Below are 16,477 nucleotides of genomic sequence, written 5' to 3' on the forward strand. Positions count from 1 at the left end.
GAATCAGGCCTATGTATTCTCTAAGACCTTAGAAGGACCAACTGGACAAAGATGAATGCATGAAAATGCCAGGAGAAAGGTTTAGGCTCAGTTTAAGGAAGAAATCTAAGTACACAAGCAGGAAAAAAATTTTGTGACATAACTATAAAATAATAAATATTTACATAATCATAAGAGAAAACCAAAGCCTTTACTTTGTAGCTACAAACTAGAGTTTAACCCACTTCAAGTTGACCCATGTCCAGCATGCACAGATTGTGGGACTCCCATGTTACTGAGGCTGCTTCATAATTGTAATTCATTAAATGGGCATTAAGTGAAACCTGTGCTTCAAATTGTTTGGGTAATGGGGGGAGTCCCTTAATAAATAAGACATGGTCTTTGCCTTCTGATCAAAATAGGGTCCTAGGCCGACTGGTTCCAGCATTTGTGAGTTTATCCGCCATCTTGTGAGTGGTGTTACGGAGGAAAACTTTTCCTCAGCCCACTTAGGGTTAGCGATTGGGGGCCTGTGTATTAAATGGAAACTGACAGATTAACAGGAGAAAAGAAATTTTTATTCACATATGTATGTGAGAACACTCAGAAAAGTGGACTCAAATAGGTGGTTAGAATTTGGGCGCTTATATACCATTTTGATAGAGGAAGGGGAAGAGGAGAAAAGATACTTATGGAATAGCAAATGGCTTTTATGAAAAATAAGTGTAACCTTAGGAGAATGGATGGGGAGACATGATAGTTTCGTGGTAATGTCTGTCTAGGCAATTTCTTATCCTGGTGTTTACTTCTCCTCTCTGGTGACAGGAGTCAGTCTTCTGGTTGTGAAAGTCCCAGGGAGGGGATTTATGACAGTTGAATTCTTTCAGGAGGCTCTGCTTTTAGGCAAATAAGGGAAGTTCAGAGAAAACCTCCTCTGCAACTGTTGATTCTCAAAGGTCTTCAACTCTAAATAATCTTGGTGCCACTGTGGCGTATTGTGGACGCCTTCTCTGGCCACAGAGAAATAGATCCTGAGAGATGGACTGGCAGTAGCTAAGACGGTCCAGCACCCACTTAATAATTTACATGGAGAAATACCATTGTCCTACGGATTTGAATTCATGAGCTGGCAAAGTGAGCCAGATCCCATTCAAAAACTGCTTTAGCGATTTATTACCCAAAGCAACTATAAGAGGGGCACTGGAAATACTCAAAGCCTGTGTAGTCAGGACTGTCTCAAGCAGAAAGGACATTTCATAAAAGAATGTTAGTGGCCCACAGAATTGTCTGGAGGCTTGAGAATGGGCAGCTTCAAGGGTCCAAGAGCGGCAATGATGACAACCATCTTTAAGTAGAATCAGAGAGTTTCATTCTGCCATCACCACCATGGCCGCCATGGGTAGGTCCAAATTGTCCCTTTTTTCTTTCTATCACTTGCCATTGAGTTCCCAGTCCCAGCCCAAGCTACTACCACTGGCGGGGCCGGGAGAGAATTCCAAACTGTTTTCCAAAGCACCGCACTATTTTATATTTCCACCAGCAACCTGTGAGGGTTCTAGTTTTTCTCCATGATCACCAACACTTGTTATTTCTGGCTTTTTGATTATAACCGTCCTGGTGAGTGAGAAGTGGTATCTCGTGGTTTCGATGGGCATTTCCCTAATGACTAGTGATGCTGAGCATCTTTTCATGTGCTCTTTGGAGAAATAGCTGTTGAAATTCTTTGCCTCTTTTTAAATTGGGTGTAATAACTTTTATAAATGCCACTTACCCTTTTATTACTTGCTCTCATCTCTCAGGGATTATGGGGTTGCTCTGTCCTCTGGCCCTTCTTACAGCATCTGATACACTACTGGGTACACAATACATTTGGGCAGTTGCCTAATACATTTAGGACATTACATTAGTACTAATGTATTAGTACATTTAGCGGTTGTCCTTGGGCCTTTGATCCAGTTCAGTTAACCAAATAAGTGGTATTTCTTGGCTTGTCTTCAAAAATCCTGGTTTCAGCGGGCATCCAGGAAAAGGAGGCAAGATACTAATCAAACTCTGGAATAGAGGTTCTAAATAAAGCCTGCAGCCCAGAGTCATACGAGGGTGGGACTTCTCTTTTGTCCCTTTTTATTTTCACTTCATCTCTAGCATCTCTCTAATCCTTTCCCGCTGAAGCCCGCAAGGAGAGGGAACCAGGGGGTGGGGGTGGAGGTACACTGGAGCAAAGATGGAGCCTATTTTTAGGCTTGTTTTTCAGTCATGAAGTGTCATGTTCTTCCCCACCACGGCTGCTGGATTAATCAGGCTGTGCTGGCAGCTGCCAGTCAGGGAGGATTGCCAGCTTCTAGCAGTGATTCTGCCTAATGCCTGAATCGATTTGCACGGAGAGAACATTTCTCTTGCCATGTGGCCCTTGCTTTCCAGGGCAACCTCCCCTGGCCTCCAGTGGTTCTCAATAGGAGAAGGCACAGCTTCCATAAGCCACAGATCCTGTTTAATTGGATAGGCAAAGCCACCGGCTGGTCTCTTTACCTACCAGCTCACTGGTGGAGCTTCATTGCCGTGAGTTGGGTCTTTCTCTTCCGTTTCCTCTTCCTATTCTCCCAGATCTTCCCCAGAATAAGAGCTCATGTGGCTTTGGGAGAGCCCACTGCCTAGGTAACAGGTCAGAGACAAGAGTCAGAGCCAGAGATTCTGACCTAAGAGCTTATTTCCATGCTATTTTGAAAGAATCTTCATGGTCATTATTGGCTTCTGAATATCCAGAGACAAACTTCATTCATTCAGAAAATATTTATTGAGCATCTGCTGTGTGACAGTCACCATTCTAGGTTCTAGGCTTGCCGCCATGAGCAGAACAAAGATCCCTGCCCTTTGGGACTTGCATTCTAGTTGGGAGTGACAGACATGCACCATAGCCACAGTATATACAGACATTATATATTTTAGAATATTTGACCTTATATACATACTTAATATGTAAATATTAATGTAACATTAAACAAATGCAATTGATAATAATTTTTTTTTATATATGCTAGGGAAAATAGAGCATGTCGGAGACTTCTTCATGACATACTTTTCAGACCATGCTATTCATACTGTTCCCATCTCAATCCTTAAGAACATTCCAGGTGTTATGCTGATGGCCCCCTTGCCCACCTGCCCTGTATCCCTTAACTACTCTCATGGGAAGTCACAGAAACAGACCATTTAGGCCTGTTGGAGCCTTCGAGAGCATGCAGTTAAGCGGTTTTCCACCTTGGTTCTGCTTCGCTCAGACGGATGATGGGGACATGTGTGGACCTGTTCCTCTGGGTTCTTCACATCACGCCAGCCACGTTACATCGAGGCAGAGCCCTCCGAGAACTGGCACCAGGCAGGCCTCTCTGGCCGGAATTCCAGCGCAAACTGTTCTTTCAGGCAGGGAGAGTGACGGTGACGTCCAAGCCGGGGAACTTCTCATGGGCTAAGCCCACGCCTCTCACAGGTCACAGCTCTAGCCCGGAAATGTCCCTCTCTTTGCCGCCGTAGAAAGAATGATATTAAGAGCAGAACTAAAGGCCAGCCAGAACAACCATTAAGAGGAGTAAGAGAATAAATCACAGCAGCCGCAGAAGAAATGTAAAGACCTCGGAAATTGCTGTATGTGGAAGCGGATAGGAACAATTGCTTATTATCAAGTAATTGTCACATGTCAGGATTTGGCACAAAGGAGGAACGGAAGGTCATAACGTCCCTTCTGGACCAGTGGGAAATGAGGATGCGAAGGTAGCTTAGTCCTTTTTAAAATCAGTTACGTGAGCTGCAGTTGTTTGAGCATGATCTCCGCATGGAGAGGGACAGGTTTCAGGCACGCCATGCAGGGGAAGACCCTGAGCGAAGCACTATTTCCATGGACTCGGAAGAATTCTTTCTGCTGGGAATGTGTACGTCTCACAATTCCAGTTAAGACCATCACGATTCTGATCCCTGTTGAGAAAATGAAATTAGACTCCATTTAGACCACATTTGGCCTAATGATGTTCACCACCTCCTGGGCCAAAGGATATTCCCAAATGAGCATAAATTGCAAAGTGAGATTAGCTATCATAGAGAACTTGGTGATATCGGGATTATAAAGCACCAGAAGCTTCTAATAAAGAGACAGTTTGTGTTTCAGTTCCATAAATTCTTTATGAGATAGACACTCTTAACCTGAGACCAGTTCAGATTATGCTCACAGAGCCTTCTTACCAGGTCAGTTGTGACTCAGGAAAACCTGGGGGACATATGAGAGTGTCACCGTGACTGCATTCACTTATGTCCCAGTTGGGTTTCTCAGTCTTGGCACTGTAAATATTTGGGGCCAGATAGTACTTCGTGGGGACTGTCCTGTGCATTGTAGGATGTTGGGCAGCATCCCTAACCCCCCAACCCCCCAGTCATGACAACCAAAAATGTTTCCAGATTTTGCCAAATGACCCTGGGGGACAAAACCTACCCCCGCTCCACCCTTGCTTCATTGAGAACCACTGCTTTATGGTGACCAGCCATCTCAGTTTGTCCAGGACTGAGGAATTTGGCACATGGGACTTTCAGTGCTAAAACTGGGACAGACCGTGTAAACTGGGGTGAGTCGATCAAAGGGGTGTGCCATTAATACGTTTTACTTCATACTAAAGTTTAAAAGTAAGAAACCAAACGTTTTGAAAAGTCTGTCTTGGGGAGGCGTGGACAGAGGCCTTTCAGGAAACATGGTATCATTCCACCTCGGCATGTTTTCATTAAGGTTTTAGAGACCAAGGTCCATCTTTTCCTCAGTGTCTTTAAAGCTGGAGTCGTGATGAGATGGGCTGTTGGCCAGTGGATTAAGAGGACATGATTCAAACCTTCGTGCCTTTCTAGAAGAGAGGTTCTTGTTTGACACTTAGTAGTGAGTTTGAGTGACAGACTTCTCCTTAGAATCGAAGGCCGTGTGACAGTATGCATCATGAAAGTGACAGACAACAGCGACTAATTTAATTCCATTTTTGTTTGCAGCCCCGATAAATCATTGCTGCAGGGAACAATAAAATTTTACTTTCTCAGACAAAAATGATTTGAATAACGATGCGCTCCGGGGAGATTGGGGTCCGAGGAAAGGTCTGTTAGTGGGCTGAAAACATTTAGAATGGCGTGGTATGGAACTTAGGGCAAACGCCTCCTGCGCTTAGCCTGGTAATGACTTGGACCAGCAAGGCCTCCTTCCCAGACTAATTAGAAAAGTCTCATAAAATCGTAGCAGCCATGGTAGCTAAATGATTGCGTTTTTTAGGGTGTCTCGTTGGAATGGGTAACTGATTATAGTGCTGTGTATCCTGCATGCGTTGGTGAACGAAACAGCTAAAATAAGGATGGCAGGCTCTAGAGCCCTGACCATTTAGGAATAGGAAAAGTCTCAATGTGAATGGAAAATTGCCCGTGTTTTTCATCTCCCTTCCAGAAAATGATTGTTGCTTAGGCATGTGCTTCTGCTGGGAGGCTTTTTAAATGATGTAGGGAACGAATTATGGATGGGGCAGGGCTTGGGCCTCAGAGTGCTCTGCACGAGGAGCCTAAAGAATCTGGGGCGGGTGCAGAGTAGATGGAACCCCTCCCCCAAGGACAGCAGTGGCGAGCGGGCCCTAAGGCTTGTAGAGAGTCATATGTACTTTTTCGAAGCTAAACAATGCCCAGCCTACTTTGGGGAGATCCTATAATCCCCATTTCCATCCGTTAAAAGCAGAAGAAAACCACTTGCCTGTATGTAAAACCCAGTTCTTCCTACACTGCCCATTGACATATCACTCTGGGGTTGGGGGCAAAAAAGGAGAGAACCCATTTTGCTTCTAAACCATTTCCTGCAAGCCTGCCCGCTGCGATTTCCCCACTCTCGACATCGGCCTCAGTTGCACTCCAGCTTCAGTGACTGAAAAAAATAAATCATAGGCAGAAGCTATAAAAACCCCTGTCAGGAAGCAGCACCTTCCTTTCGAGCAGTGTGAACGTTAAGGTAAATGAGCAGTTACTGCAGAGATGACTTACAGGAGCGAGACGTTCTGCGTTAGAGCAGCAAGAATTGCTGTGTGAATTATAAAACTGCTCCAGCCCGCTCCTCACAGCCCACCTGAGAGTAGTGGTCTCCGTCTGCCGCTCCCGACTTCAGGGAGCTTTGATTTCTCCATTCATTTTAACCCTGATAAATGGCCCAGAGCTTTGGATTAGGTCCGGCCAGCCATTGAAAATACATATTTGTCTTTTAAAAAGCAGGTCCTGGATACTGTCAGAAATAAGAGAAACAATTTGAGAAGACATGCAAGGTACACAGTATTTTACTAGGTCTGGTTGTCGTTAAATGCCATGTCCAAGAGGGTTTGGGGATTTGAGGGGCTAGCAGTGATGCCCAACCCTCCCCCCACCCTTCCTAGTTATATCAGCTCAGAATTCAAACACTGCTTCCTGGTGTTCTTTATTGCCAACGTGAAGCCCTCAGGAGCTGAGAGCCTGCGTCATCTTTTTGGGTCTGATGTACTGCTAGACATCGGGTCCTAGACACTTAGCTGTAGGCACCAGAATAGGAAAAAAACAAAATGGTAGCATCTGGAAAGACAGAAAACCCCAGGGTATACAGCTGGGGAGTGGGGGGAATAAAAATCATGCAGACATCTTTAAGGACTATGTAATACTGTATATTTAAATACAATATTTAAAGACTTCTCTGGGCCTGGGCTATACTGTCGAGTCTGCCTCTGAAGGGAAACAGAACAAAACAAAATTTAATAAGCCCTCGGTTTACAAAAGGTCTTGGGACCTGTGCCCTTGAGTTTTCTATGTTTTAAAAATATGTTTTCTGCAAAGGCCTGCATGGATCCCTGCTCCAGAGGCATGGCTGTCAGTGTATCTGTTTCCTAGGGCTGCAGCAACCAATTGCCAAAAGCTGGGTGGCTGAAATACCACAAATTTATCCTCTCAGATAAATTTGAGGCTGGAAGTCCGTTGGCAGTGTCGGTTCCTCCTGGGGGCTCCAAGGGAGAGTCTGTTCTGTGGGAGTCCTTGGTGTTCCTTGGCTTATAGCTTTACCACTCCGACTTCTGGCCCCATCTTCACATCTCCCCTCTGTGCGTCTCTGTGTATCAAATCTCTCTCTCCTTTGTCTAATAAGGATATCAGTCCCTGGAGTTAGGGCCCACTCTAAATCTTGAGATCCTTAACTTAATTACATCTGCAAAAACTGTTTTTCAGATAAAGAAATTCACAGGTACTGGGGCTTAGGATGTGGATACATCTTTATGGGTGACGCAAGTCAACCGACCACAATCATCAAGGGACCATATTTTGTTTCTCTTAGTATCTCTAAAGTTGCTATTCTCTGTTGCTGTAGTCCATTTTCTAAACTCCACTCATATGAATTGTTAAGCTGATGTCTGACTCTAAGATTTGCCTCTGTCCCTCCCACACCCCCATCCCTTATTTGAGCTTAAACATCCCTTCATACCACTTCTGCCGTATCTCTCCTAGGAGACAAAGGCCAGTCTGGCCAAATCCTCCAAACATGGCACCTCTAAGGCACTGAATGCTCATGACCTTGTAAATCAAATCTAAGAGGGCAGGCTTACAATCCCACCGTCACACTGGGCTGTAAGCTTTCACCGTCACACGTTTGAAAAGCAGGTGAATATGCACAGAAAACAATTAACTGTGGTAAAGACCTGCGAGATGGGGAAGGGGTGGGTGGCCCAGAGATCTGATTTCTCTAGCAGTCAATTTATCCAGAAAGATAGGGTAGCACAGAGAGGCTCCAGACAGACCCTGATTTTTTCTTTCTTTCTTTCCTCTTAGCAAACTGCCGAGTTGGGCTAGAGCTGTTGTTCCCAAAATATTTTATGTTACAGAGAAGGCTTGGAACTATTACCAATGTCCCTAACAAAAACAATCGGTATGTCATGGGTAGCAAGAGGATATAACCGTAGTCAGATTTCACTGATTTAGGGTTTGTTATTCAAGCAGGGACTTGTGGGAAAGCCCTGTAACACCTCCCTCACCCTTTGCCTTCATCCTTTTAGGTCGACACTCTTCCTGGGTGGGGAGGGGAGTGGTGTCAAGCTAAAGGGTTCCATCTTCCTCCCTTAAGTGCTTGATGTAGACAGCTTTTGAAGAAGGAACGTGAAGCTCTTTTTAGTGATATTTCTAGAGGTTCCATTATCCTTATTTCTGTCTGATCCATCAGTATTCCCTAAGTAATTTTTGGGTGTGGTTTGTTTAGAAACAAGTTCTTTTGACTTGTATTATAGGCCCTCCTTCACTCCCCTCTCTCCTCCCCAAATAAACATCTTGACTATAAATTCTGTTGGGTCTCTCTGTCCCAAACTATAACCTTTGAAAATGGATAATTGAAGATCTTTAAGATCATGTTCCCTCTTACTGATCATGGAGAAATGATGACCTCTATGCTGATACTGAGCTAGAAACTGTGGTGAAAAAAATATTTAGAAGGTTTGGTTTCTTCCCTCCATCACAAGAAAATTCTATACCCCACCTGAATGTCGTCCTAACAAGCTCCTCTTATTGGTTATGAAAGCTGCTTTTCACCTAAAGATTCTCTGTGTGGTTAATGAAGTGCTATACTGGAATTATTAGTCTTTAATTCTGCTTTTATAACGTCAACTCTGGTTTTTAATTAGCCACAAACCTGTAGGATAATTGAATCTTGTCTCACAGTCTGTATCTGTCCAGCCCCGAAAGTATCATATTTAAGAGTTTCAAGAGCAAACATGGAAACATTCAGTATTTATGAGAGTTTAATTTTTGGAAGGTTCTTTTACCACATTTCTAATAATTATAATGCACCAGTATTTTTTGTTCTGTGGTTTTATATTACATATAAGTATGGTCTAAATCATCATTTTGTCTCTCTTTTTCTTTTCCCGCTTGTCCAAATGAACATCTGGGACCAGAATACACAGTAAGTTTCATTTAATCATTTTAAAATATTCAACCTATGATCAGTGGAGCAATTGGAACTTCTCTTGTACTTCTAATCTTATTAAAGTAATGAAAATGTAGAAGAATTCAGAATCAGAAATATTTAAATGTTGGCTATTACAAAGTTATATATAATGCAATAACTTGAATGTTCTCATTTATTCAACAGTGTGAATGTTAATTTGAAATGCCTTGATAGTCACTTGACATAATTAACTTTTGCTTGTATTTTTAAGTAGCTTGACTGCTCTATTTGTGATAGTACACTGTAAGAGAAGAATAATGTCTAGAAATGTGATATTAAAAAGATGGTGGTAGTTATCAATGGAAGATGGGGTTTATCCTCAGAGGCTGTGGCCTGATCCCTTATTGGAGAACCTTGAAACTAGAAATACGTACATTCAAACTATTTTACTCAGAGCGCGGGATTGAAAGGTCTCAGTGGCTTGATAAAAATTATTTAATTTCTTCCTGTCCTGAGAGCATCTAGAGTCATTACTTACACTGAAAAATAAAATTAAAAAAAAAAAAAGAAAGAAAGAAAGAAAAAGACCCTATAATATCATTGTTTTGATGTTTTCATGTAGATCATTTCCCTAATGGCCAGCAGATCTAACTTCTATAACAAGACAGTGGTTATCTGAGCTGTGATGGAGTTGAATTTTTTGGTCTTAATCCAAATAGCCAAAGGAGAGAGAGATGGTAAGAGAGAAATGGAGGGAAATGATTCATCATGTCCTAGGCATGATTGTGGTACCCTGCACGAAGGAAATACTCAATAAATAGTTATCAAATGAATGAATTCATTCTCAATGAATTCGCGAATCCATAACTCAATGAATAGTTATTGAACGACAGAAGGAATGCACGAGTCAAAGATAGATTATCACAACAGATACAGCAGAAGCGTCACCAGCTTTCGAGTCAGTAGACCTGTGTGTCCTCCGATTCTGCCGCTTACCAGCTGAAGTTATTGAGTGACCCCCAATAGCCAATTCTTGGTCCATGACTGTGTTCTCACCCGTTCTTTGCAAAATGAAAAAATAAGAATAGTATTCAGAGTTTTCATAAAATTAATTTATGTTAGAAGTCAGAGAACCACTGCTCTAGAACAAGCAACTTAACTTCTCTGAACTAGGTTTCCTCATCTCTAAAATTGGGATAATCTCTCTTTTATCGAACTATTAGTAGAAGGATTCAGTGGTCTGACACAGAGGTCAGACTTTTTCTGTAAAGGGTTATGTCGTCAATATTTTCTGCTTTGTGGGCCAAACAGTCCCTGTGACTGTGGAAGCGGCCAGGGACAGTATGTAAAGATATTGGCATGGTCACAGTTGCCCAGGCGGCAGGCCAAATATGGCCCCTAGGCTGTAGCTCACCAACCCCTGATCTAATGTGAAGAAGCTGTTAGCACATAGCCTGTACCTAAGAGGCAGCTAAACGGTGACCTACCAATACTACCCCGTTCCATTGCCTCTAGCAATTGCACAGCCTTCAAGAGGAAGACGGAGGGATCTTTTGAGTCCCGCCTCCACGATCAGTTACGCAAACCACTTTCTTTCAAGCCTCCATTTCCTCATCTGTAAGTGGGGACAATGTAATAACTATCTTATAAGGGTGATGTGAAGATTATATTAAATAATCCACATGAAATCTTAGCCTGGTCCTTGGTGCATGGTAAATGCTCAGTAAATGTTTATTATTTCTTGTGCAATACTAGAAGCTGCCACCTTTAAAGTGGAAGTTCTGTGGGCAAATGAATGGGACTGTATCTTGGGGCCCTTCAGCACAGACGGGGCTCCATTTATGAGACTGGACAGTCCTAATTGTCTAGGATATTATTTAATTTTATTGATATCTGATGTTATCCCACTTTCCACTTCTCAGCTTGTACATAGACTTTCCATTTGAAATGTAATCGATAGTTACATGGACAAGCGAATTCTGGTCCCTATAACTACCCAAAGGCAGTTATTGGCCTGGCAATGCATAGAATTAGGTCACCTTGACTTGACCCCAAACTGATGGCCGTTATTCTCCGTAAGCCCGCAATACTGCGAAACGTGGGTGATTAACAGAAAAGAAGTCTGAAAAATGTTTAATGATACTGTGTTCCTTTTTTAAGAATATGTATTAAAGCACTGAGGTTCTGAAAACAGTGCAGCAGAATGAAAATCATGGTTCCTGACAAAGCCATCCCCGTGGGGAGTCGCCCCCTGAGGCAGCCCTCCCACGGGGCTCTCCTGCCAGCCCTGGGACGAGAGCCTGGGTCTCCTGTGCCGACCTCCGTGCAGGCCACGGAGGGATTCTGAGGGCCCCTTGGCCTTTCCTTCTGCCCGGCCTCTGCCCTACAGTGCTCCTACAGTTCTAATCACATAGTTCCGACTTTTAATTGGTTTTATTTCCGTGCGAGCAAATTTGGGGACAAAACATAAAGGAGTTAGTTATAGTTGTAAAGTCTCCTGCTTGCCCCCTCCTGTTTGACTCTAAGTATTACCTGAGGTTCTCTAGCGGCTCATTTCTCTTTGTTGTTCTCAACTCCTCCCTAAGGGTCAACTCCTCGGGGAAGAGTCTTAGGGCCGCCATGACAAAGTACCACAAAAGGGGAGCCTGAAAACAACAGAAATTTATTGTCTTACAGTTCTGGAGTCTAAAAGTTCAAATCAAAGTGTCAGCCCGATCATGCCCCCTCTGAAACCTGTAGGGGAAGAATCCTTCTTGGCCTCTTTCTAGCTTCGGGTGGTCCCAGGCATTCCTTGGCTTGTGGCAGCCTAAGTCCAAACGCTGCCTCAGTTTTCACATAGTCATCTTCCCTCGGTATCTATGTCTCCACGTGGCATCCTCCTGGCAACTCTCATCTTCTTATAAGGACACCAGTCTTATTGGATTAAGGACCAGTATGATGTCCTCTTAACTTAATGGCAAGTGCAGTGACCCTAGTTCCAAATAAGATCACATCCTGAGGAACTGGAGTCATATAATGGCAGGGGGTGGGGGTGGGGAGGAGAGGCGGGTTCAACCTGTAACGTCATCTTTCAGTATTAGCTTTACATTTATTTCTTAAGCACCAACAATGCATAAAACATCGTGCTAGAAGGCTTCGTTGAGCAATAACCCCTGCCCTTGAGGGAGTTACAATCTGGGAGTCACAGTCAAAGCCTGGGAGTCATCAGCAAGTCATGGGGTTTTCTGGAGGCAAGATGGGACATGCCGTCACTCAGCCCAGGGGACACGCTGCCACCAGACCTGCCCACTGAGCTGGATGAACTCTGAGAAGGGCTGATGGCAGAGGTTCAGACCAGAGGGCAGAATGAACGGCCCTGGGGAATCAGCCAGACAAGCAATTGCAGTGTGCAAGGAAGTGCCCTGCCTCCTGGATTGGAGCCTTAAGCTTCAGTGACAGGACCACAGTCCTCAAGAAGCGGTATAGGCAGGAGGACCAGGACGTAGCCATCTTACAATGAATGGGTCAGATGAGATGATCATGAGATGCTGGGTCGATAAAGTTGCCAGCTTTAGCGAGTAAAAATACCTACTATCCCGTAAGTTTGAATTTTCAGATTAACAGCAAATAGTTTTTAGTATATCTCAAGTATTGCATGAGATATACTAAAGGATGCTCATCTTGTATTTTATCTGGTAATCCCCTTGGGGGAGGGGTGGCAGTAGGGAAGAACTGGTCTCAGAGACCAAAGTACGAAAATCAGGTTGTAAGAACAGGGCACATCGAGAGGCCAAGGGAGAGGGGCAAGAGAGAATTGTTTAACTTAGGAACCTGTCCTGCAGTTGACATGCCACATTAACTCAGGCCAATCAAGTGACCAGTCAGAACAACTTCAGTACTTCTTGCCTCAGTCAGGATTGGCTCAGGGGGTGAAATGAATTGAGGAGGGTAGAGTTGGAGAAAGTAAAGTGAGAGCAGATGAATACGTAACTGTCCGTGTTTCGGGGAAGACCCGTGCTCAGTGTTGTAGTTGAAGTGCAAACAGGATTGTGGAAAGGAGAGAGAAATTCTGCCTGGGAGGAATACAGGAGGGTTTCTCGGAGAAGGTAGGATTTGAGCTGGACCTTAGGAATAGTAGAACTCCCACATACTGACGCCTGCTCTGTCTTAACCTGCTCAGGATGCATAAGAAAACACCATAAACTGGGCGGTTTAAACAACAGACATTTATTTCTCACAGTTCTGGAGGCTGCAAGTTCAAGATCAAGGTGTTGGCTGATTCGGTTCCTGGTGAAGGTCCTCTCCCTGGTTTGTAGAAAGCTGTCTTCTTGCTGTGTCCTCACTGGGCAGAGAGGAAAAGCAAGCTCTCTGGTCTCTTTGTATAAGGGCACTAATCCCATTGCGAGGGCCCCGCCTTCATGACCTCCTCTAAACCTAAGTACCTCCCAAAGGTCCCCATCTCCAAAAATCATCACATTAAGGGGGGGGCGGAGCTGCAACATATGGATTTGGGGTCAGGGACACACTTCTTACATAGCATGCTTATTCCAGGCCCAGTAGGTAAGTGATGTCACTGGATCCTGGCCACCTGGACACATGGAGGCCAGGTCAGAGCAGCTGTGAATGTCAGGTCAAGGGCTGGATTTAATTCTCCATAAGGAAGCAACATTGTTCCAGGCTAATCCACTTTTATTTTCCATCCCAAATATAGGACAGCTTTTCTTTCTGTCTCTCAGTGACTGGGGGATCTGCGCTGATTTCTCTCGGGCTGCAGGTGCACTCACTGCCTCCGCTGACTCGGGTCAGCCTCGTTCTCACGCTCTCTGCCCGCCACAGCCCAGGCGGGGGGCCCGCTCTTCTGACTGTCGGTTCTGCTCCTCGGATTTATGACAGATGGTTTCAATTGTCTTCATCTCTTTTCCTGTTTTAAATGCTTTTTCACTGGTCTCTTGATCCCCTGATCCTTTAATCCTAAATACCTCTTCTTGATGTTATTCCATTTTCATATTTCCTGTCTGTGCCCCAAAGCAAAACTTCCCCAATGCCAAACTCCCAGCTTGGGTCACCCAGCCCTACCCTCCGTCATGGAAGCTCAGGGGCTCTCACTGCTCTAGACAGGTGTCTGTTCCTAGGATTAGCCCAGAGCACTATTTGTCTATTCCTAGGATGTCCCAGGTCTTTTATCTGACTGCCCAGTCTGTTGCTGAGACCTCATGCTGCCCTCATGTGTGACAAAATCCAGCCAAGAGAACTTTCTATTTAAGGTCATCTGGGGCTTCGACATTATTACGGTAATAAAGACATAAAAGCTTTTTTATCACCGCGAATGATCCTGTGTGTTTAGGATTATGTGGAAATGCCATTTGCCCAGGAAGTGGGAAAAATATCTTTAGCTTGGTTATAGGGGAAAAAAAAAAATCTTAATTATACAGTTTTCCAGAGGACAGACCATCTAACCAGGTCTTCCTAACCTGCTGGTTCTTCTGAAGTTTGTAAAGTCACAAAGGAAGGTGCCGGAGGAGACTGGCTGCCTTCCAGAGTCGCTGGTTTTGTTTTTCCAGGGCTAAAAAAAGGCGGTGCTGGGCTGTGAACACAGTGCAGCAGCATCAGTTCAGCCGCGGTAGCAACGAAGGGGGAAAAAAAGACTTTCTTCTCATTTGTAAGAATTCGACAGCCTAAGCTATAGTAAGTCAACAGCGAGTGACCTAGAATATACAGTTGCTATATATATACTTGGTTGCCACGACCTTCCCACTCCACCACAACATCTTTTAATAAGAATCTGCAGAAGAGGCGATGACAAAGGGGAAGCACATTTCTGTTAGAAGGGCTGGCTGTTACCCAGGGAGCAAAGGTAGTCGTGGGCTGTCCGGTGTTGCTCGACATTTTAATGAACTGGTTGAAAGAGGTAGAAAAAATAAATTGCAGCAGACCAGGGAGAAGGAAATGGCTCTGGAATGAGAACCTCAGACAGCGTTGAGCCATGAGGAGAGACGGAGCCATTCAGGATCGGTTTACTCAAGCCTGGGAACGGGTCGTCAGTCACCCCAGGTGAACACGGGGCATCCTCCCACGGGTGGCAATAGAGAGAGAGAGATTGAGGTGTTTTTCTGAAAGCAGCTAACTGTGCCGGGTAGGAATCTCACTCGCAATCGTGACCTCATCAGCTTCCTGGACAATTGAGTGAGCTGATGAGTTCTGGCCGCCATTCCTCTCAAGCCCTCTCTTCCTTCTTAAGTTCCCCGTCCTGTACCCTCTAAGTCCCCACCAAGGGTTTTAATTACAAAATGAGGAAATAGGTACAAGTCCAGGAAAGATACATTATTATTCCAGCACTCTAGGATTGATCTTGTTTGGAAGGAAAGCAGAGGACAATCTGGCCATCTCAACTACTTTGGAAGGAAAGCAGAGGACAATCTGGCCATCTCAACTACTGTGTAAGCTAAGAGAATGGAGGTCCCAATGTGTTCCTTTTTTGGGGTCACGGAGACAGGGGTAGGGACGGGGGTTAGATGATTAGGAAATGTCTTTTATCTCCACATCACAAGTAACCCTGAATATCCAGAGCGTACATTAATTGGCGTGAAGAGGGGGCGAGCAAAGAGAAGTATTCCTTCTTAGAAATGGGGCCGCATGAGCTGGGACCCGTTAGGGCCCAGGCCAGAGAAACAGCCCTCCAGTTGGAGGTGCCGGTGAGCAAGGTGGCAATTAGGCCAGAAGAGAACCCTCCCGGAGAAAATGGTTGAAGTCATCGAAGACGTGGGTCACAGCATGAGGCTTGTGTCGTAAATAGAGCCAGAATGGCCAAGTCCAAAAATCTTCTGGATTTAAGAGAATTTAGATGGAAATGTTCTAGAACCATTTATAACAGTCATAAAGATGATGCACAGCCCATTAAGTAAGGGAAACACCGGGTCCTGCACTTAAACAGATTCGTTATTGCGGGACTTCTTAGAGCCTTTACTCTTCTGACGTACACTGTGAATCTCCGAAAGGGAGCTGTAGTGTGCAACGCTCTCCACACTTATTTGTCCACGGGACCGTGGATTTTGCAAAGGCAGTCTTCTAAAATTTAGCGGAGCTCCAGAAGCTTCTCTCAGGGTCAGAGCCATTACGTGCCCTCTAAATAGGCCAATAGATCAATTCTATTTCGGTAAATGTTATTTTCTCTTAAATTTCAGTGGGCTAATATAATGCCTCAAGATTATTATTACTCAGGTACCAGAGTTTTCTGAAGAACTCCCAACAGTAATGAATTATTTTAAAAGATCTTCAGGATTTAAGAGAATTTAGATGGAAATGTTCTAGGACCATTTATAACAATCATAAAAACGATGCACAGCTCATGCATTCTGGTTTATTTCAATTTAGAAAATGCACTAGTTGTACGAGTGAACCAGTTGCAAAACAAATCACTCACAGATGTTCCTTGATTCTTGTGCAGAACTGGAACTAGTCTCCACGGCTCAGCAACCCAGTCAATTGGTACCTGGTGAAGCAGGAACCTTGGAACAGCCAGTACTATTTGTCTGATTTATCCCATTTCCCTTTGCTCTACCTGTTCCCAAGCTCTTC

The 16,477-nt window shown here is 44.3% G+C and overlaps 1 protein-coding gene across 1 annotated transcript in view; it reads left to right on the plus strand.

Annotated features, from left to right (window-relative positions):
• PITPNC1 (phosphatidylinositol transfer protein cytoplasmic 1) overlaps window positions 1-16,477 on the plus strand; it is a 208,045-nt gene that overhangs the window by 112,302 nt on the left and 79,266 nt on the right. The window contains exons 3-4 of the mRNA XM_006912288.3: window positions 7,816-7,892; window positions 14,600-14,619. Of these exons, the coding sequence (XP_006912350.1) occupies window positions 7,816-7,892; window positions 14,600-14,619 (97 nt within the window). The remainder of the gene's footprint in view (window positions 1-7,815; window positions 7,893-14,599; window positions 14,620-16,477) is intronic.

Source organism: Pteropus alecto, unplaced genomic scaffold (assembly GCF_000325575.1).
Source record: "Pteropus alecto unplaced genomic scaffold, ASM32557v1 scaffold134, whole genome shotgun sequence".
NCBI classification, from domain to species: domain Eukaryota; kingdom Metazoa; phylum Chordata; class Mammalia; order Chiroptera; family Pteropodidae; genus Pteropus; species Pteropus alecto.